The following is a 22,016-nucleotide window of genomic DNA, read 5'->3' on the forward strand; positions in this document are numbered from 1 at the left end:
CGTTCTGTGTTGCAGGGAGCTCAGCTGGGGACTAACACTCCAAGGTGGATCTGTGGGTAAATGGGCAGTGCGTTGTATGAGCAGGCTGCCGCGGGAGATTTAAGGAATTTTCACACAAAAAAATGTGTGAATGATTCAAAGGAGCACTCCAGATGTGTGTTTGAAGAGGGAGTAACATTATAACATGACATAAATCTCAAAAATCTCATACTGCTGCTGTACTACTTCCAAACAACTACTACAGTATGTGAAGTATGAAGGGTGGGGTTTAAACATATCCAGTGCCGACTGATTCTTTTCTACACATTCTAGATAAGATCTCGTTTAGGTTTAGATCTGGACTCCAATATGCCATGCGGAGGTTCTCTGGTGTAGATTCTTCAATCCTGTCCTTAATCTTTAGAGCATCTGACACGGACATCCTTGATCCACACTCACATTGTCACCGGGGTCTTTCTTTTTTTTTTTTTTTTACATCAGTTTCTTGAGTCTGTTGGTGTACACCACCTCACAAAAAGGTTTACCCACAGAATAAATTTCCAACCAGGTGTTTAGCAAATTCAGAGAAAATTTTGAGAACATTTCCCAAATTTTTTTTATTTTATTTTTTTCTTGGGATGAAAGAGGCTTTCAGATGCCAGTGGTAGCTACTGAACGTTCTTACTCAAAGAGTGTAAATCAAATATGGGACGGTAAAGTTACAATAAGCCTCACAAAAAAAAGCAAAATGTAGCACAGAAAAGAAAACTTTTAAAAATATAATTTTTTTTTTTTTTTTTTCGGTGGGAGGTTGGGGGGTGTTTTTGTTATCCACTCTGATGCAGATAGCCTTTTCTGACCTGGGTTCAAATGCATGTTAATCCTCGATCCTTATTTTTGACATCCTGGTCAATACGTTAATCAGCCGTTGCAGTTTTAGGGCTCAAGGACAAACAACTGTAGAGGAAGATCTTAGGAAAGAAAAGGATACAGTGCGAGGGGGAGGGGCACTTTGACTTCCATTATCTTGACTTTTGATGAGCGAAGAAAGAAGCACCTAAAAGAACATTAACTGATCGGCTCCCACTCACACGTGGAGAACAGAAACAGTGGAAGTGAATACATCAAAACTGCACAGTCCCGTCGGCCCACACAAACACAACTGACATTTAAATACATGAAAGAGGAGAAACAGAGAAAGAGAGAGGGTGACAGAGAGACGAGGAGGGGTGGCGGAGGGAGGGGAATCTTCTCTCCGTATACCGAGGAGTTCATGCATTGACAGAGCCACAATGCAATAAATGAGTGCATAATTATACCGCTTGACATCCACTGCTGAAGCAGAAGACATTGCAAAGCGTGGTGGGTTTGAGCGATTTTTTTTATTTGCATGTTTGATTTCACAAGGAAAACCTTTGCTTGTTGCTGCTGAAATTCCTTTCAGAGCCTCCTTTTTCATCATCAGTTCCTATTCATCCTTCTTTCTGGGTCTCACCGGCTTCCCCAGTTCCATCCTTTGTTTTACAGCCCTTTCACATTTCCAAGGCGCTCGAAGACATCCCAGTGGGAGTGGATAGGAATGCGGGAATGATGTGTGTGCTCAGATGTGTCAGTGTGCTTTATGACGCTCGCATCGCTAAATGAGAGGGAGGAAGTCTTCCCTGTAATCTACTCTGACCAACTATCCTGCCCCATCTGCGCTCGGCTCCACAGATTTGCTCTTTCACACAGTCTTCTGCCCATCCTTTTCACATTTCACATTCTCCCCCATTTTCTCCCTCTTCACTTCCTTTTCGACCTCCAACTCATTGGCGCTCCGCTCTCTGATAACTCTCACTTGCTTGAGGCATCTCCGTACAGCCATCAAGCTCCGTTTGAGGCATCACTCACGTGCTCCGCAGCGATACCAGTTGAAACAAGACCGCACGTAAAACACACAAACCTGTAACTTCATAAGCAGGTTTACGGCTGATAATGGGAGGTTTTCATCTTGTGAATGATTCATCCTGTCGCATCAGGTGATACAAACAACTGAGAGATAAAATGCAGTGTAGTCATAATTCTCCTGTTGCACACATTCCTTTGTTTGCAGCCGTCAATGTATGTAAAAGTCCATTGTTGGGAACGAAAGGTGAATCAAATGGGGAAAAAAAAGACTTGGGGAAGCATTTAAACTGTTGAGGACCTCGAGGTTGATTACAGGACTCAACGGGAATGCCAGGAGGGGAACACTCTGCTTTTGTCTCTGTCCTCTCCAGTCCTTACCGCCTGGATGAAAAGAAAGGGAGGTATTTGAAGCCATAAACTTCTGTCAGCACCCTCTCATGTCTCTATTCTTTCTGTCTTCTGTAGCTCTTTGTGTCTTCTTTAGCGCTGGTTTTGACAGGAGGGGGCGAGTGCTGGTGACCTGGAATAAGAGCTCATGAGGGTGTCATTAACCCGACATTAACCCTGCGCTACCGAGGGCCGAGGAAGTGCCTGAGTCGGACGATAAAGTGGGAGCAACGGGGACAAACGCACAGGTCCTGATAATACAAGGTGAAAACTTGAGTGGAACTGTCTCGACTGTGGACACGTTATTATACCGCCTGCTAGAAAAGGACAATAATTACACTGAAATCAGCTGTTAGGAAATTGTAAGGGATGGAGAAAGGGCTGTGGAAAAGACAACACAAGGGAGAGAAAAAAAGACGGACGTGGAGCCAGAGATAAAAAGGTGAGAGGAGAAAGACAAAACGAGGAAGAGGAGGGAGGGACTCGGAGGGGAAGGTGCCCTTTGATTACTATCAGCATTGTCGGCATTTACATACGCATTCTTCTGCTACCTAAAATGCAAATGCGGCTCATTGCGAATCCAAGCAAGAGCCTGGTCGGCGCACTGTATACGGCACATGTGTGGTGGTGTGTGTGTGTGTGTGCGGGGATTCTCCTTGACCCGTTATCTGTCATCATCCCTTGTTCCTTCGTAGCAGAGGGGTGGAGATGGAGGAAGTACCCCTTACTGCTCTGGCCTGACACCTGTCTGTGTGATGGATGGAGGCAGGGATGGATTGATGGATGAAAGGGCCGATACACTGCCACGAAAGAAAGAAAAACACTTTGACTGCCGGGGGTCATGCCCCTTTTAATTAAAGCCTGTAGAAATGCAGATGATCATTTCCTTGTGTACAAACACAGCGGAGGAGCTGACAACTTTTTGCTTGGTGAAAGCAAAAAGTTGGGGTCAGATTTAAGGAACTCTGGAGTTCAGATTAGTATAAACACATGACCTATGCAGTTAGCAACAAAAAGTGGCCAAATTCAGCTGCTGACCAGGATCAACCTCTCTTTGTCATAGAATGTGTTGGGTTTGGATGTAATAGCAGTCTTTGGGATATGCCAGGATCAGTACTGTGCTGAGGGCTTAAATGGACAAGGATGGGGGAACTGAGACCCCTTTTCACAAGTCAAGCTAAAAAGCAAAAAAAATTATTGAGAGTGCACACTTTGCTATAAGTGTCTGAAGGGATCGTTCTAAAGACATATAGTAAAATTTAGGCTCCAGTGTTTATTTGACATCACAAGTCTCTTTTACCTCTATGTTTTTGTAGGTTAAGAAGCTGAAATATTTGGGAACAACTGTTCTAGGCATGACCATACTATACAAAGGGCTTACCAGGGCAGTAGCCCAGGGCCCTAATGCTATGGGAGCCCCTTTAAAAAAAAAGAACTGTTTTGAAAACATATTTTTCAAGTTTCTCAAGTTTCCATCACTGTGAGATGCTTTAATTGGTTGTGTTTTCAAGTGGATATACCAATGCATGAACAATGTCAACTCCTCAATCACTTTAACTTCGTTCTAAAATTGTAAGACCCTGTTTTGCAAGAAGTTCTCCCTCACACATATGGTTTGACATCATCTCTACTCCAGTATAAATATTCAATGGAAATCAACAGAAGAGAAAGCTAGAAATATTTTCTGGATGCTAATCTTACAGCTTCACGCATTAGAGTTAAGGGAAAACCAGCATCTAAATTTCAAATCAGCCTCAACGTTTTGCTCGGTACATCTGTGATTTCAGAGCGTCTGTCTGAAACCTTTCGAGTTCCCGCCATGAGGGTGGCTGCTTTCCATCTCATTGAAATCAAAAAGAAAAATCAAAAATCTGGCTTAAAATTTCTGAGGTTTAAAGAGAAATGTGTAAAGACTGGTGAGTGTGTGTGTATGCCTACCCAAATCCAAGGGTGAATACATTAGCATTTGAAAAGCGGTCTACAACAATATCCCCTCCTCCCTATCAGACACACATCTCTACCCCACCACCAGCGGAAGCAAACCCCCTTACTCCTGACTGAAAATCTCAGAGAAGAGTTCAGGAAGAGAAAGGAGGGATAATGAGACCAAGACAGAGAGAAACTGGAAAAAAAAAAAAGCCGGTGCCGATGCCAGAGAGCTATAGACAGCTTGGTGGAACTGGCAAAGCTCCTCTACATTAAGACCAACCTGGGAGATGGAGACAATAGCGCACAAACACACGCATGCAGTCTGATTCTGGTTGGAGGATTGCAAACCACTCCCCCCCAACCTGAGTTTGGCTCATTTCAGACAATTACTCGTGGCTCTCCAGCGTCTTTCCTCAGACTGTCACCTGCTGTACACAAACACACCCTTGCACACACACATACACACGCACACACACACACACTTCCTTCTCCGTTTGCCCCTCAACACTGCTCTCCAGGCATTCCTGGGCATTCCTCCAAACAGCAAGTACATTTGAGGGAAGGCTTTGTTGGGCAGAAAATCAGAGATGCGATGCACAGGCGCACACTCGATTATACGCACACGCACACACTGTATGTTAGCTATCCAACATGTCCTGAGTCCAGAAGCGCCGTGCAATAATTAGAGGGGCTGAATGCAGCGATTACGCACTCATTCCATCATCTGCTTGGTTCTTCTTTCTATCATCTCTCTTTCACTGCGGCTGCCTTTCTGCTCAAATGCTTTCTGCTGTTTACAAGACACTGCAGGTGCGTTGGAGGGAAGCACAAGCATGAAATCTCTCTGGATGGAAGTGAGCACAGAGGCAAAAAAAACAACAAAAAAAAACGCTCAGACACACAGAAACATTCCAGTCTTCCCGGGCTGCAAGTTGAGGAGAATCAGACGACAAAGACGGGAGGAGGACGGCAGAGACAAAAAGCAGAAGGCTCCTCTTTCATTCCGCCTCCCCAATCGTTCACTTTTCAGATGCTTTCTGAGGTCTCTCCTTCCTCGTTTCCGATCATCCCAGACGGATCACAGCTGTCAAACTTTTGACGTCTTCATCTGCCTCGGTCATGACCCCGCACTCCGCAGCTAAACCGCCTGTGTGTATGTGTGTGTGTGTGCGTGCGAGCGGCTGTCACTCAGGGTTTTTGACGTCTTCATCGGGCTCAGTCATGACCTCGATCTTAACCAGGGCTATAGAAAAGATGAGGGAGGTCCCTCTCGCTTGTGTTTTCTGTGTTCGTCCCCTTTGCTCCCAGTGATGGACCCCTCCACCACTGTGGGAGGAGCAGCCCATGTATTGATGCCTTCTGCTGTCAGTGGCCTTCTTTCAACCCCCTCTTGCCCCATTCAACATCTAATCCCTTCTTCCTCTCCAGAGCTTCTCCTCTCCATCCTCATTACCCTGCGTCAACACTCCAGATGAACTTTTCACATCACCGCTTTGTCTGAATCTGCTCGGATTTCGGCTCATTTTATAGCAGCAAGTTTTTGGATGTGCCAAGATTCCTTGCAGGAGTTACTGGCGATTACACGTTGTCAATATAAATAGTGACTTGCTAAATTTTCACTCCCCCTTGAACCTTTAGGTATTTTGTCAAGAAATATGATCACTGGTTTCAAATATTTATTTGTATTTAGACCACTTCACAAAGATGCCAATAACAACAGCTGACTTTACAAGTCCACATGTGTGAAAGCATCAGAGGTTTGGTAGAAAATCCGTAAGCAGGAAGAGGCACACCAGAAACGCTAGTGACAAAGTTACGATAGCTTAGAGTAGAGTTTGGTAAGAAAAAAAAAATAATCAGAAAGAAATGTTCACTCCATAATCTGAAATGGAAGAAGTTTGTTAAAACTGTATTGAGAGCAGTTGTGACTTAAGGGGAGCATGAATTAGTAAATCAGCCATTAGCCCCATGGTAACTATGAAGGAGCTGCCGAGATCCACAGCTGCTGTTTAGGAATCTGTGCACAGTTGACTAGTGGTCGTGCACTCCAATAACCTGGTCTTTATGCAACACTATGAAAAGGAAAACCATAAAAGTCATAAAACGTTATGCCTAAAGCTTTTCAGAAGCAGTTTAAGGTAGATGGCAAAAGTAGAAGGAGCTCTGGTCAGATTAGATCAGAGCTGATTTATTTATTTTTTTTCCCTTTTGGCTAGAATGCAAAAACTATCTGCCAGAAACCGACACTGCACATCATCCTACACACCCCATCCCAACAATAAAACATAGCAATGGAAGTATCATGCATTGATGATACTTTTCTTCAACAGGACCCAGGTACACAAAGCTGGCAATGGAAACTGCTTCTACGAAGTGTTTACTCAGGGAGGCCGAATACAAATGCATAATATTTCTTACCACTTACAAATTATTTACTTCCTTGTGCTAAACTTACAAATCAGCATTACTTGCATGATAGCACCTTTGATTTAACATCTTCTTTAAAGTTTTACTGCAGAGTCTGTTCTGTTTTTTTTGTTTTGTTTTGTTTTATTTGAAAGCATCTGGAGTTAAATTAAATGCAGAGCCCAACATTTCGTAAATATGTATATTCCGTTTCTAGGTGGGTATCCTGTTATGGCTTTCATACACGTCTTACAAATCCAGCTGAAGCCAGACAAAGATTACTGTAGCTTAATGGGAAGAATAAAAGCAGGAGGAAAGACCCACCCTGTGTCCATTCAAAGGTAACAGAATCTGCCTACCAGCATGCGAAACTCTTCCTCCCTGGAGGCCCTTGTGCTCGGCCTGGCTGTGTTCCTTATAAAAACACAAACGTGGTGCATCCACTTAGGTGGCTGCTTATTGCCATGAGCATAATGGATGCAGTGATTGTAATTTTCCTTCTTTTTTTTTATTCTTGTGGTAATAAATATTGCGGACCTGCGGCAGAGATTTTTGGAACATGATCAGCGCTGGCAGTCGTCTACTTACTGAACAAGACTTTTATTAACTCTGATTTACAGTTTTGATGAAGCTGAAGCTGTTTCTCACATCTTACCCTGGGAATAAGAACGGGGGGCTCTCACACTCCAGTTGGCACATGTGTCTCTAGTTTGGTCTTAGATGTGTGGAGCTTCTGCTGACTGAATTTGGGGATATTTATACAATTGAAGCTGTTTAAATGTCAAACCTGCATCATCCTACGAGGCTCTGCAGCAGAACTATCAAAATCTAAGTCGAAGCAATTTTGTGTTCTCTATTCCTGGGAGTTTTTTATTTTAAGAAAGTGATTTTCCCGGTGTGGATAAATGTGGTTGACCAACACAGAGAGACCGTATGGGCTAACATTTCCCACAGCTCAGCCTAGAACGTGGAACGGACAAGATGAGGTTGCAACACAAGGAGAATGTGAAGCTAATAAAAACCAAATCACTCCCATGAACAGTTCCTTCCAAAGGTCTTCATAACCCTTCAATATTGAAAGTGGAGAGAATACGGTGGAACTTCAAACCGAGCAAGACACGACCGTCTAAGCGGACTGGCCGGGAGAGGAGAGCATTAACCAGAGAAGAAGCAGCCAAGATTCTGCTAAGATTTACAGCCCAGTTGGAAGAATCTGTCAAGGACAACTATTAGTTGTGCACTACAAAAATCTGGCTCTTATGGAAGCGTGACAAGAATCAAGCTATTGTCGAAAGGAAGCCTTAAGAAGTCTCTTTTCACTGGATACAGTAACCACAAAAAAAGCTGCTTTGTTTAATTAACAAAAAATATCTAGCTAAGAAACTAACACTGCACATTAATCTAAAAAAACAAAAAAAAATCACCAAGAACGGTGGTGGTAGCATCATGCTGTAGGGAAGATTATCTTCAACAGAGATAGCAAAGTGTTAAGTTGTGTAAGTTGGAAGTCTAATGGAGCTAAATGAACCTAACCCAAACATGCTTGAAGAAATCCAGGTTTAGTTGCAAAAGACTGCAAGAAGCGGGGCGAACCTCCCTGCAGGACGATGACTCATAATGTGGTTTAAGTTTGTGGTTGGAAAGAAAGCAACTTAATGTGCAATCTTTCAGACACAACCCCCAGCAGCTCTTCATCACGACATCATCTTCTCATTTACAACCGTGGGACTGAGAGTGTAGGACTGAGAAGTGGTTTGTATGATAAACTAGTGGGAGCGATGGGGACGAATGCACTGACAATAGTGGTTCCAACAGGTGTTTGTCAATTGCTGCTGCCACTAGTCTGGAGGAGCAGAGTGGCAGGAAAGGGAAGAAGCTGGAGGAGGAGTGCTGGGTAATGAGGTAGAGAACTGAATCCACCACATGACTGCCATGAGAGATTCAAGAACTTCATCCACAACAGGACAATAACCATCCAGGTATGTTTTGGATGAGGGGAATAACATTACATATTGATTTCACATAAATACCCCCTTTAAATACACAGTGATTTGAAATGGTCTTGCGTCAAACTCTATTAGATAAGACCTTCTGACTGTCTATTCAACAGGTCTTAATAGATCTTCCAATTCTCCTAGTGGTCTGTCTTTTTATTTTTGAATGTGGACTTTGCCTTCTCTGTCAGTACGTTTTAGTTTAGTTTTGTTTCTTTTATTTACTTATACCAGCCTATTTATTAGATAGAAAGGTATAAAAGCTTTTATTTTCTTTTTACTACGCTGTGGTGAAATAAAAAAAAACAAAACAAAAAAAAAACACATTACCGTTTAGTTGTCAACAACAAAACTGGGATATCTTGTTATGATGCAATGTTTTATTGAAAGGGGATAACAAAAGAGAAAGTGCCACACCTAAAACAAGGTGAATGAACGTTATGAACATAATGCAGAAGGGAAATCCTCGATAAACAGAGAAGAAATCGAGAATAGACACCATGACAGAAAACCAGAGAGATGCATCATCATCATCATTTGATCAACTACTGTGTGCCAAGTTTTCAGCGAACAGGTTTTTGGCAATTCCCTTGTTGTGCTAAAATAATATTTTCTGTCTGTTCAATTCTGTGATCTTTGGTAGTTTTAATAGCTTCCACTTACAATATTGGTGTAAAATACTAGCATCACTAGTAGTAAAAGAGCCAAACGATGCAGAGTAAGAGCCTGGTTCAACTCTTGAGCTACCTTATGCTTGAATGATTCATAAAGTAGAGCTAAGTGGCTTAACATGTCTATGGGAAGAATATTCTCGAACTTTATAACCTCGGTGACATGAAAAGACTATAACCGTTTTCTATCAATTATTCCTCCATCCAAATCTGCCTTCCCCTTTCCACCCCCTTTTTTTCCCCACAGATTGTTAACGGAAACAATTAGAAACGTTCAGGTCTCTATCTCCGGCTGCTGAGACAAGAGATTCTCCGGATCAGCGCTGCGAATTCATCCGGACTTTGATGGATTTCCCCTGACGCAGCTGCTCCAAGCCAACAACCTGACAGGCGGTGAGAGCGGGAGACGCAGAAGAGAGCTGCAGATAGATAGATGGCACTTCACATCTGCTGGACGTTCAGTGGAGTCAAGGGGGATCTCCTAAATCTCGGAACATATTTCAGACCTCAAGGACAACCCCGCAGCACCTCCTCCTCCTCCTCCTCCCCCAAACGGGGGACAGGCAGGATGGAGGTTTCAGAGAGCGTTTGTCTCACATAGAGAGAGGTTTGGCGGCGTTGTTCTCACTGCATAGAATGAAATGTCAACTTTTTTTCCGCCTCTCTTTTTATTGCCAACTGGCACAGAGTTGCGTCCCGCTCCAAGCGTCTCCTCTGTTCTCTTTGAGTTATGGTTCTGTTTGTTATACAATTAGCCCGCCAGGACGGGCATCATAAATAAAGCCCAGGGCGTAGATCAGCAAGTTGTTCTCCCCTTTTCACTCTGTTGGTCCCGGTCCATCTGCGTATGTATGTGTCTGAGCTGACGTGTTGCGTGTCTGCTCCATGTGGGACTGAATAGCGGGAGTCAAATCTTGTCATAAAACAAACAAAAAAAAGGTGTTTCCGCTCTGTCTGTTGTCTCCGCGCGCCTCACGTTGAGACAAAAAGCGCGCACGTTTAAACATCTGCACCGACAAAACGCTTCAGATAAACTGTTCCACAAGAACGTCAACCAGTGTCGCTGGCCAGACGGTCAAACGTCCAACTTAAGCTCACACTCGCACCAAAGAGCTTCCATGTAGCCCGCTTCTTAACAGGGGAGAAGCTCTGAGAGGAACATGCTAACAAGTTCCGACTCATTTGATGAATTTGTTCTGCAACCGAACTGCGAGTCGCACATTATTTCTTGACTGGGCACAGTCCGACTGTGGAAGTATCTCATCGCGGCGACTTTGCCAAGTAAGCACCAGTGCAAACTATCAATGTACTGCATTAATTAGTCTAAAGCAAAGATGCTTTAGACTCTTAAAATCTGCAAAGCAGATTTTATGGCTTTCAAACAGACGAAAAAAAAAATATCATGGCTGTTTAACAACTTTATACTTGGCACAGCAGCCCTATTTAATCACAGGTAATAAGAGATTGGGGGGATGGTCTTTAGGTTTTATCGCTGTATTTTGTGGTATTTTTTGGGGGTGAGATTATTAAAGCACAAAATGATTCTAAAGTCCAGCCCGATATTTTAAGCAACATACCTATCACTGCATACAGTTGGAGCCTTACAAAAACAAATAGCTGGAGTGTAACCCCACTGAACAACTGTACACACTAATTTCAGTCAATAACTTGGAAATTCTAATTCAGCATCGTGCGTTTTGCTCATCTACTGTAACAGAAGTAGTATTTTGAACATTCGAGTCACAAAACATGCAAAATCACAGTTTATTTTGTTTGTAAATTACAATTTTAACTTTCAAATGAGTAACGATTATTGTCCCTTTTTAAATAAAAAAAAGAATGAGAAAATCCGTTCCTTATCATTTTTGAGTTAAGAAAAGTCCCAAGAATCACAGCAACTTTAGGATTTATATTGGTGTTTTCAGTGTGAGATTACACAGCACCGTTACTGTGTTAGCAGGACCTATAACGGTCACAACTGTTTCTAAATGTATTTTTTAAATTCGTTTGAAATATACAGTGATTATTTGATAAATCCCAATCTTTTCCATTTCCTTTCTGTATCCTAATGGACTGAGTGATAAAAGTTGTCACTGACGCTGTTGTGGAAATTCCAAATGCTGGCATAAAATAATCTAATGCCTATAGTTGACAGGCATTCAGTCAAAAGAAGCTACCTAGAAGGAATCATTGCATCCAGCAATAGTTGCCTACCTTTACATGCGCCGCCCTGCTCTTCGTAGCCTGGCTTGCAGAGACATCCGCCGATAGGAACCAACCATTCTCCATCTGCTCCGCAGTACATTTTCGGCTCCTCACGCTCCTCTGACTGGTTGACGCATGACCCCCTGACCTCGACCAGGGAAGACGTGTCAGCGCCGGTGATCGTGTCGGGAAAGGTCGCCAAGTTCCGTACAGTGAGCGGGCAAGTTTTGTAGAAAACCCGGACGGAAACCAAAGCAATGCAGGCGCCCACGTCCTGAAAGGCCAGGTAGAAGCCCTTCCTCGTCGTGACCTTCACATCTCGAATTTCTGTGTTCAACTTCATGATGCGGTCCCCGACGTCCACCTGGAAGTGAAGAGGACGGAATAATCTTAATGGAACGTGCAGTAAAGCATCTCAGTCCGGTTCACTGGTTCAACCCGAACGTGAGAGTTTCAGCTGAACCGTTTGCCGATGTTTCCATTTTCGGCACTTGGCTCTCGTTCAGGTGAACTTTTATCGATTTCGCAGGTAAAAGTAACGTTTAATGCTTGCAACACTTAAATCAGCAGAATTTTTTTTTGTTTTAGGAGCGGCTAAGCAAAAGCATGCTGCCAATTTTTAGAGGACAGAAAAACAGACATCCAAGATCGAAGCGCTTGTAAACCATGTCAGAAAATTACAGCTAAGTGCCAGAAGGTTTTATTTTCCGCATGGAGGCAAATTAAAGTGAGAGGAGGTGGGCGGATAAACAACTGAAAGCCTGACTCAGTTGTTCGGTGCTACCTGGGTGAAACTCTCGTCTGCTGCCACCGTGTCCACCTTAATGAAGCTGCTCTCCTTGATGTAGCTCTCTCTGTCTTCGTTTGACTCGTGGTAGTACAGATTGAACGTCTCCTGCAAGATAAGAAACGGATTTAGGAAAAAGCTGTGGCTGAGAATAACATCGATATAGTTCTATTTTGGCTCAAAGATAATAGGTCAAATTCAGGTTTGGGCTAAGCTAATCAGCAAATAATGCAATGCCTTGCAGTAGCATATACATGCATTTTAAAAATGAAGGGTTTGTGCATATAAGAAAGTTCTTTTGGGAAAAGTCTGTGCTCGTGGTGAAAGCCAGCATGAGAAATGGAGTTAAATCTTAATTAAAAATCCCTACAGTCCTGCAGCTCCCCTCTGCTTCCACATCATGCAGAACGTTCTCTACCTTGCAGGTGCCGGTGACTCCTGGCAGGCTGTTGCAGTCTCTCAAAGTAAACTTGACTTCGACGTAAACCCGCTGAGCACCGGACCGTGGGATCCAGTCTGTTCTCAGCCAGTTGTTCTGACTGGGCTCCAGAACATTACACACCTGGTACGTCCTGATGGGGATGTTCTTCTCATCCATAATGCTCACTTCCTCCCACTTCAAACACACACACACACACACACACACACACACACACACACACACACACACACACACACACACACACACACACACACACACACAATTCTGTTACTCCACAGGAGAAATGAAAGTTTTACATTTTTTTAGGAATAAAGAAAAATGTGTATAATTACAGCTCACTGAGTAAATGAAGATGCCTCGCATCTTTTAGCCGCTTCCTTGCTTTGCAGGAAACTGCTAGACTTTACCCATGCAAACACTAACACGCTGGCTGACAAGACAAACTTTTAATAAGCAGATGTTTGTTCAGTGTGATCATCCTCAGTGGCTATACTGTATAGAGCAACAGAGAAGGATCCCTGCTGCCAGCTGCAGCTAATTTTGCAATTTTGTCAGGAAGCCACTTAGACAGCCATTATTTTTCAGAAAATGACTCAATGTTTGGTGGTTTTATGTTTACATAATCTGCCCTCATAAACTGAAAGCGGTCACTTCATCGGGTCCTCTTTGTCCCAATGAAGGCTGCAGACTGGGTCCAAAACCATTTCCAATGCTGCGTCCTCTTAATTCACAGCAGTGATTTAAAGCTTCGCCATCCAACATTCACTCTGGCATCAATATTCTGCACCGGCCAGCGGTTCCGATCTGTTGAGAGTCCAAGGCTTTCTGCGGGCGCATTTCCATACAAGCGAGGCGGGCTCAACCTTCGCCGCGCCATCCATCTCAATAGGGCCGATTATTTGCCTTGTACTGTGACCCTCCAAATGACCGCTGAGCCTCCCAGCTCCAAATTGGCTTTTTATTGCCACTGAATAATAATCTTGCTCTCTCCGTACCAGTGAGAGCTGTATACACGCTAAATTTACCGTGTCCGGAGAAAGAAAAAGAGAGGGCGAACTGTGTGAGTGATAGAGTGTGCGCGTGTGTGTTGGCGTGCGCGTATTATAGGGTGAGTGTGCGAAGAGTTTTCTTAACCTGATCAATATGTCATCAGTGGTGCGTGCAGGGTTACAGCAGAAACGCTGATAAATTACCAGTGATGTAAATTTTAGTAGATGTGCAAAAAGAACCCGCAGTGCAGCAAACGTGTGACAGACTCTGACCTTCAGTTTGTAATAAAACTTCATTCTTTCATCATTTTTCAGTTGCAGGGCAGTTAAAATACTGAAAACACACTGGGCAAGCGTCGTATCTGACAGCTAAGTTTCATGGCGACGCAATGACTCATACGCCTTATCTGAGTTTTATTGTCCAGATATACCAGTCTGCTATTGTTTTAACTGTACGCTGCTTCCTGCTGTGCACAAAAGCAGACATAGAAACCTTTTTGGTGTGACCTCTTTTAAGGCAGACAGAGATCACAGCTGTCAGAGGGAAGAGTCTCTTTGTCCCAACCATAAAGAAGCTGAGTTTTTCTATCTGTGTGTGTGTGTGTGTGTGTGTGTGTGTGTGCGTGTGTGTGTGTGTGTGTGTTTCTGAAAGATGGGGATGATGGGGGGTGCCTCTAATCTAAAGCTCAGTACGTGAAGAGCAGGACCCTGTCAATCAAGCCGCACGCGATAGAATAAGAGCACGGTAACCCCGAAGAAATAGAAGTCAAGTTCACCAATAACTTTTATGTTACAGTTTTAGATCACGGTGACAACAAAAAGTACCAAAAAAAAAAAAAAAGAAAAAGCTGGTAAGTTAAAATATAAAACAGATATTTCCAGGATTTATTCTGGCAATTACTTGGTAGTACAAATCCCTAAAAAAAAAAAATGACACCCACCATCAAGCTGGTTTGTGCCTTTGCCTGTGCCAAATTAAACGCCAGCAATCTCATATTAGCACTTAGTCTTGGTGAACAACAGCACATTGCAAAATCTGTGGGAAGATTATTTACAGCTTTCCAGACCAAGTGTGCACAAGTGTGTGTGAATGTGCATGTGCTTAAGATAGAGATTGTGTTTTCAGAGGAGAGAGCAGGTTGTAAACAGTGTATCTGTAAAGAGAGAGAGAGAGAGAGAAAAAAGAGTCTCCCACTCACCCCTCCCTCTGCAGGATTGGCTGCCCATTTCAGTTCTCCTGGCACTGTCCTGGTATCCAGCAGGGTCACTGGAATCGCAGATACACACGCACACACACACATGCATGCAAATAGTTTAAGAACAAACAGCGTACAGTGCTTCACAACAACGTTATTAAGCCATGAAACTTAAGCTGGATAAGTTAGAAAACCCTGTTCTGGCTACAGTATGTGTTGGCTGGAGTTTGTGACAACTGTAAAATAAGCAAGGGCCTCTTTGAGTTTCTCATAGCATGATGAATACTACACTTTCATCAACTTTATCACGTTTACACAATAGCCCTGCTGAAAAGTGTAAAATATATGGAATAATACCACGTATACAAGTGGTATATTAGCGTGGATTTGTTTCCACACTAATAAGTTCCAAACACTGGGCATCTATGGATATTCTCTTTTCTTTCTTTTTTTTATTTTTATTTTGACCAATTTATATCTTTTTTTTAACCCGAACAACTGATACCCTGTTTACATTTAGCTCAAACTAAACATTGGCTAGTCCATTTCATCAACACTCTTGGCTTTTATTAGATTTTGTTTCTCCATAAAGCAGATTAAGTCTTCCTTCCAATTGGGGGAAAAGCGTAGAGGCCTCCTTTCAGCCAGCTGACAGGCAGAACCCATAAACAGGCATAGGGTTTGCACTGCATGATGCTAAGCTGTAGCATTCTCTAGTTTATTTTTATTGTCTGGCATTTCATAAAAAGTGAGCAGAAACAGCATGATATCCTTGGTATACATTGTTGCTCATACTGGTCTACGCTTACTGCCAAAATACAGAAAGTTTTATAAGATGGAGACAACTTTTAACCCTCTAGACTACCATTTCCCATGTTGCTGCAGCACAACTTGAAATAAAAGGAGAAAAAAAAAATCCTCAGTTTAAACAGCCTGCTAGTGTGCAAATTCATGTTTTCAAGCATGTGCCGGATTTCTGCAAATTTGATGCAATAAAACATGCTTTATTTTAGCCACTGTACACCAGCCACGATTTGAAAACTACTGTAATTCTCATAAGATATGTAAAATCTGTATCATTTGAAGGCGGGGCCATAAATGAGTGGCATGGATTTAAAAAGGGGCACTATGAAGGACAAAAGGGAAAGCACATTAATGGAAATCAATCAGTCAATCACTTGTTCAATTAATCAGTCATTCCACAGATGAACAATAGAGCTGCCCATTGCTCATTTAACAAAAGTAAATAGCGAGGTTTGTGTTACTTTATTTTAGTTTGTAAGTTGCAGTAGCAGCATTCCTTTCGTGTTGCACTGCGTTGCAATACGATTTCAATCAATTGCTTCATAAGTGTTGACGTTCTATCTTAATCCAAAGAGATTACCGAAGCGTGAAAGATATTAATTTAACTTCAAAGGTTTTACAATAACATGCAGTAAAAGCTGTAATGGCCGTTTTTTCTTTTTTTTTGTCACCCCAATCCATAACAAAAGGGATTCCCCCCCGCTCTTTACAGAGAACACTTGCAAAATTATGCAGCTCAAATGGAGAAATCAACCATAAAATCATTACAAAATTCATAAGGTGATAAGCATTTAACTTTTTCTCTGATAGTTCACGATCCGCGCAGCTCAGCCCTCCTCTCTCGCAGTCCTCGGATTGCGCCCTGAGCGCACGCAGCGCCTCTTTCCAGCGGTTTAACCCCGGCACGCACACTCACCTTCATTGGGGAGATAGCTCCTCGTCCTGGCGCAAGAAACCAGCGTTATTATCCAGACGGATGATAAAAATGTCCGCAACAGAATCCCAGCCATGTGTGCCGTGCGGAAGCCTGCGAGCTCTCCGTGGGCTGTGCGCGCTGGCTGAAGCGGCTCCATCCCGGTGGGAAAACTCCGTGTGAATGAAACCAAGTGTGAAAGCGAGTTGGGATGGATGCAGGCGGCAAGAGCGGCGGCGGCGGATTCAGGGGCGGTCTCCCACTCAGAAGCTTCCCTTGATGGTAAATGACATGAAGTTAACGCAAAACAGCGCTGAGGCTCATATTAGCGTCAGTCACTGAAATATTACTTGTTAGTAAGCGCATCTTAGAGAGAAAGTTGCTGATAAAAAAATAAATAAATTAGGTTTATTAGGAGACTGGGTGACAGAAGATGATCGGTAGCTTTCGAAATTTATGAAACGTAATGAAATAGCATATATAAATAAAGAAAACTTTAAATTATAGAAAACCCCCAGCAAGCTTCACCTGCTTCATCTGTAATATCCTCTTATCTAAACCAAGCGTCTGCCTAAACAAATATAGAGATAATCTAAAGGAGGCCGGAGGTAAACGTTACAAGAGCTACACTGTAAATAAAGAAAAGAAAAGAAAAACCGCACTGTGCTGCATAATTTCAAAAAACATGAATGTTTCACAAGTTCCCCACAACTGGTTGGGCTGCATGAATGTGGCTGGAATTATCAGAGGCTCTTTGTCCGCATGAGCAGACAACAGGATGCTGCAGAGTGTGACTACAGCGCCACCTGTTGACGGATGGGAACCTCCGTAGGTAGTATGCTAATGACATGAGGATAAGGAGACATCTCTCAGCTGCTAATATTTTAAACTCCATATGGGCGTAATAAAGGAAATAAAATAAGCTGACTCATTTCTTTAAAGCTCTTACGCTAGCTTTTCTGTAAAAATAGAAAAACTCAATTTACCACTTCAGAACCATTTGTACCCCCTGTTGAGCTATTTTTTAAAAATCCGTCTTGTCTTCACTCGTGTTCAAAACAGAGGTATAGGGTAAACATGTCATTCTTAGGTTTTCTATTTGCTTTGTAACGTTGTGATTTGTTATTTAATTAAAATAAATACAATCTTCCCAAAAACAACGAGCACATAAAAGGTGATTAAAACAGCTGATTAGTCATTTTGAGTGTTTAGCTTGTTCATTTACATTTTTTTTGTTTGTTTTTTTTTTTTGTTTGTTTTTTTTACAATTACTGGCATACCCTTAAAAGTATTTGTTGTGTACAGCATGCAGAAAAGTGAATCAAGTACACTCGAGAGCAACGCATGGGAACTGGGGCAGGGAAAAGTGGAAAGGTCAAGTTGCATTATTAATTTACTCCTCAGTTGTCCAGGTAAACATCTTATTGAGATCAAAATACATTTCTTTATGTGAGACTCACAAAGTAGTAGGAACACAGCAAGTTAAAATAAAACAATTTCCTAAAAAAAACAACAAAAAAAAACAAAGTAACCACAACTAATTCTGCAAGTAACTAGATTTCAATTAGAGTTGGAGGTAAGCACACTTTTTGCATTTGTCATCTGCATATAAAAAGGAATTTGGCATTTTATATATTATTGTAAAGAACATTTGTACAGAGAGGGTGTAGCAGGAGCTAGATGGATACTGGGATTATCAATTGTGCACACAAATCTTATAAAAATGTCCATGGTTTGGTGATGATGAAGTCTCAATGACGTTTCCTGCAAAACTCATGCATTACAACATCAGTTTGGCTTCCTCTGCCAAATGATCACCAGATAGACTAATCATCCCATCACTTAGCCCCAGCATGCATGCATCTCCACTGCATCCTACGACATTACTATTCCAGTCAACACTAAAGGGAGGAGATAAGAAGGAAACACCTTCTCTCTGCAGTCTTCAAGTTGTTGGGGTAAGCTAAAGTGCGTGCATTGCCTTTGTGTTGACAAATCATGTAACTATTCAGTGTGACACCAGCTGAAAATGAAACTGACTCAGATTTTAGTGAATATGCATTTCGAAGTAATGGAAAAATACAAACAGGAACATCACCTGTTAAAGTTCTGAAGACACTATACTCATTACCGTTTGCTTAAGTTTGAACATCTACAGCAGTGAACAGCATGGCTTGCTGGAGTCAAACTGTGGCTCAGGCTGGTCAGATGAACACATGGTAACTCAAAGGAGATTTGAAAAGCTTTAGAAATGTTGTTGATGTCAATCAGAAGAGATAAAATCCCTTCACCATTGAATATACTAATATTAGTTGATTAGCAGGATTATCGTCTCCTGTAATTTTGAATACAAAAGCAAACATAGTATTTATAAACTGGATCATTTTTATGTGGTGTCCCTTTCAAAAGTGTTTTGATTTACAAGACACACAAAGAAAAATAAATCATTACTTCATTGTCAGGCTGTATCTTCATTATCGAGACATATTTATTTATTTATTGGAAAAAAAAAATCGCCACTTGACAACTTCTTTAATAGAAGCAAACATACGCTGGGCAAGAGTTGTGTGTAAAAGCATGAGGGGACAAACAAAGACGAGGCACATGACGTGTCCTCCTACACTCTCCTTCGAAACAGAGACATGCTGAACATCTACAAATGTTAGTTTCTTTATAACCTCTGTTGAAAATCACCAGCGTACAGCACTACATAGTTGATGCCTGATTTTGTAGGGAGTAGTGTGAACAGGCAAGTGTATTTGTGAGCGCAAGTGTGTACACGCCGAGAGTTTCTGTGTGTCGATCCCTGTTGGTCTCCATCTTGCGTTTTTGTCTTCACAGTTGCTACGCTGAAACCATCTCAGTCCCCTGTAAGGCACCATAATGGACCCAGGAAGAGCATCTGGCACTTTGGGACAACAACAAAAAAAGAAAAAAAAAACACCTCCCCGCTTCGATCTGCCAATCTAACCCCCCCCACCCCCCAACGACCATAATACCATTTTCACGATTCATTCTCCTTCCACGCCACGATAGACTGCGCAATCACAAAAGCCCAATTAGCCAAGAGAGGAACGTCGACTTTGCTCGGGAACCGAACAGCCAATGGCATCAGGCGGCGTCCGACGAGGGCCTATGGGGCCACGGGCGCAGGTGGGTGGGACATGGTGACACGATGACATGGATGGAGAACGCACCATTTGTTTCTGGTCATTTATGTCAACCAAAGTTTTGATTGATGATACTCGGGGATGTTTTTCCCACTCTCCCTTGAGATTCCCACCTCTCAGGAGCAGGGGGGGGGGGGTTTCTTGGACCCTTAAGTTTGGCCCTTAGTCCTGTGCCACACAAACACACATCTTGCACTGACTTTTTGTTCCATTTTAGGGTCCCCAGATGGCTGCTGCCCACACATCTGTATTGAAAGAAAAATCTCTAAATATAGGCTGCGTTACCATTTGCACCAATTCACTTTGACTCGATGAAGGTAAGGTGAGTGGAAAAGGACCGCGAAAATTTCCCCCGAAAGTAAAAAACAAAGTAGACAAATGTAAATTTGTGCGTGTGAGTGAGAGTGTAAAGAGAAAAGCCCGAGGGACGGTAGGTGTGTGGGCGTCTGAGATAGGAGAACAATAGAAGCAAGGAAGGAGAGATGAGGAGCAGCACGTTGCCAGTGAGGATTTGATTGGGTGGGAGGATGGTTAGTGGTGGCGTGGAGTGGGGTGTTGGGAAAAAAAAAAGGATGATCCCTCAAAGGCTCTATGAGATATTCCTGGAGCGAGCAAGGGTTTCATTTGGCTTGCAGTCCTAAACAGAGAGCTTAAACTGTTTAATATTCATACAGCCAGACTGGAATTCTCCTGGATGTATCGCAGATAATAGAGTTTCTCAATGTGCGCTGTGGAAGTTTGCGCGGTCGAACTCGTCGGGTCGACAAAGCGTCATTAGCATGTCAGAGGCGTTCTGTTGGGTACCCAGTTCCCTCCGTAGCAGCTGCTAGCCTGGCAAATTACTCAGTTCATGTGTGCATTGGACTGAACGCGCATCCGTGTTGAGAATGCACAAAGGAGGCGGCAGAGGGAAGGTTACATCAAAAACACCCGTCCTCAGACTGTGTGTGCGCCTGTATGTGTCTCAGCTTTGATGACTGGAGAAATCTCCATCAGCACCTTGCTTTGGGAGCGTACAGTATTTGTGTGTGTGTGTGCGCACGCGGGGAGTGTTTGTGTGCTGTGTTTGTGTGCTGTGTTTGCGTGCGATTGCATAAACATGGTGTCAGAGTGATGAGATGTTCTCTCTATCCATCTGTTCTGCTGGCATTTACATCTTAGGGAGCACTACAATGGAGGAGAGGCAGACCGAGAAGGATAAACAGTGCTGTGGAGAAATTCAACAACGTTGTCAGGTTTGTCTGTCAGTCCCTGGAGTCAAGATATGTTCGGGTTCTCTTTGGAGCTCCAAGACTTTGCTGGCCAATTGCTCCCTTTTGCCATTTTGTTTCTTTTGCAGTTTCAGCCATTGTACTTAAGTCCCGTGAAGGGCACAAAACTGAACTGAGGAGGAGCATCTGGCACTTTGGGAAGGCAAAAAAAAGAAACATCTCTCAGCTTCGATCTGCCACTCCTCACCACCTCCTCCGCCACAATACGGTTTTCACATTTCATTCTCCCCCCTATAGATCACAAAAGCCCAATTAGTCAAGAGAGCAACACGAACTTCGCCGAGGGACCAACTAGCCAGCCGCATCAGGCAGCTCCTGGTGAGGCCCTGTGGGGCGGCATCGCAGCTGGGTGGGACGTGGCTGTGGGTTCGAGGTGACATGGTTGCAGTAAGGGAGAATTATCCTTTTTTCTTTTGGCTATTTGTGTCGCCGTAGTTAGTTCTGCTGAAGCGTTCAAGAGAATCGGACAATTTGCGGGAGCAAAACAAAAATCTTCCCAATCTCTTCTCATCCGTTAGTAATGCATTTGTTATGTTGGTTGTTGAGGATGGAGTGGCACCGTCTGTCACAGATTGCGTTTAAATAAGCTCGCATATTATTTTTTTTTACGTTCAAGGAAATGTAGTACCTGCTTTGACTATTGAGAATTTTTACTCAGCATTTTCGTGAAGGAATGTGGTTGTTATAAAATGAAAAATAAATATATAATGTAAACAGCTTTTTTTTTTTTTACACTCTATTTCAAGCGAATTTCTTTCAGATCCCCCGTTTGAGCCAATTTACTCTAATGAGTTATATGAGATTATAACTCTTGAACAAATTAAAATAATTCTAAATGACCTCCTGTTGGCATATTTTACTTGTTTCTTACAGCTGATAGAAAATAAATATCTTAAACTATCTGTTGTATGAAACAACCACATTTATAAGAGTACAAAATGATTTTTGATGACTGGTTGCATACGTTGTGCTTAACTTATGTACAA

The 22,016-nt window shown here is 42.7% G+C and overlaps 1 protein-coding gene across 2 annotated transcripts in view; it reads right to left on the reverse strand.

The window, feature by feature from the left end:
- LOC106926314 (ephrin type-A receptor 4-A-like) overlaps positions 1–18,577 on the reverse strand; it is a 32,302-nt gene extending 13,725 nt beyond the window's left edge. For both annotated transcript variants that reach the window (XM_088014423.1, XM_015001143.2), the window contains exons 1-5: positions 16,593–18,577; positions 14,876–14,943; positions 12,664–12,861; positions 12,243–12,353; positions 11,468–11,822 (exon numbers count right to left, since the gene is read on the reverse strand). In XM_088014423.1, the coding sequence (XP_087870549.1) occupies positions 11,468–11,822; positions 12,243–12,353; positions 12,664–12,861; positions 14,876–14,943; positions 16,593–16,749 (889 nt within the window). In that variant the 5' untranslated portion in view covers positions 16,750–18,577. The remainder of the gene's footprint in view (positions 1–11,467; positions 11,823–12,242; positions 12,354–12,663; positions 12,862–14,875; positions 14,944–16,592) is intronic.
- Between the last annotated feature and the right edge of the window lie 3,439 nt (positions 18,578–22,016).

The sequence above is a fragment of the Poecilia mexicana genome, unplaced genomic scaffold (genome assembly GCF_051168715.1).
Source record: "Poecilia mexicana isolate PSO_F unplaced genomic scaffold, ASM5116871v1 scaffold_17, whole genome shotgun sequence".
In the NCBI taxonomy this organism is placed as follows: Eukaryota; Metazoa; Chordata; class Actinopteri; order Cyprinodontiformes; family Poeciliidae; genus Poecilia; species Poecilia mexicana.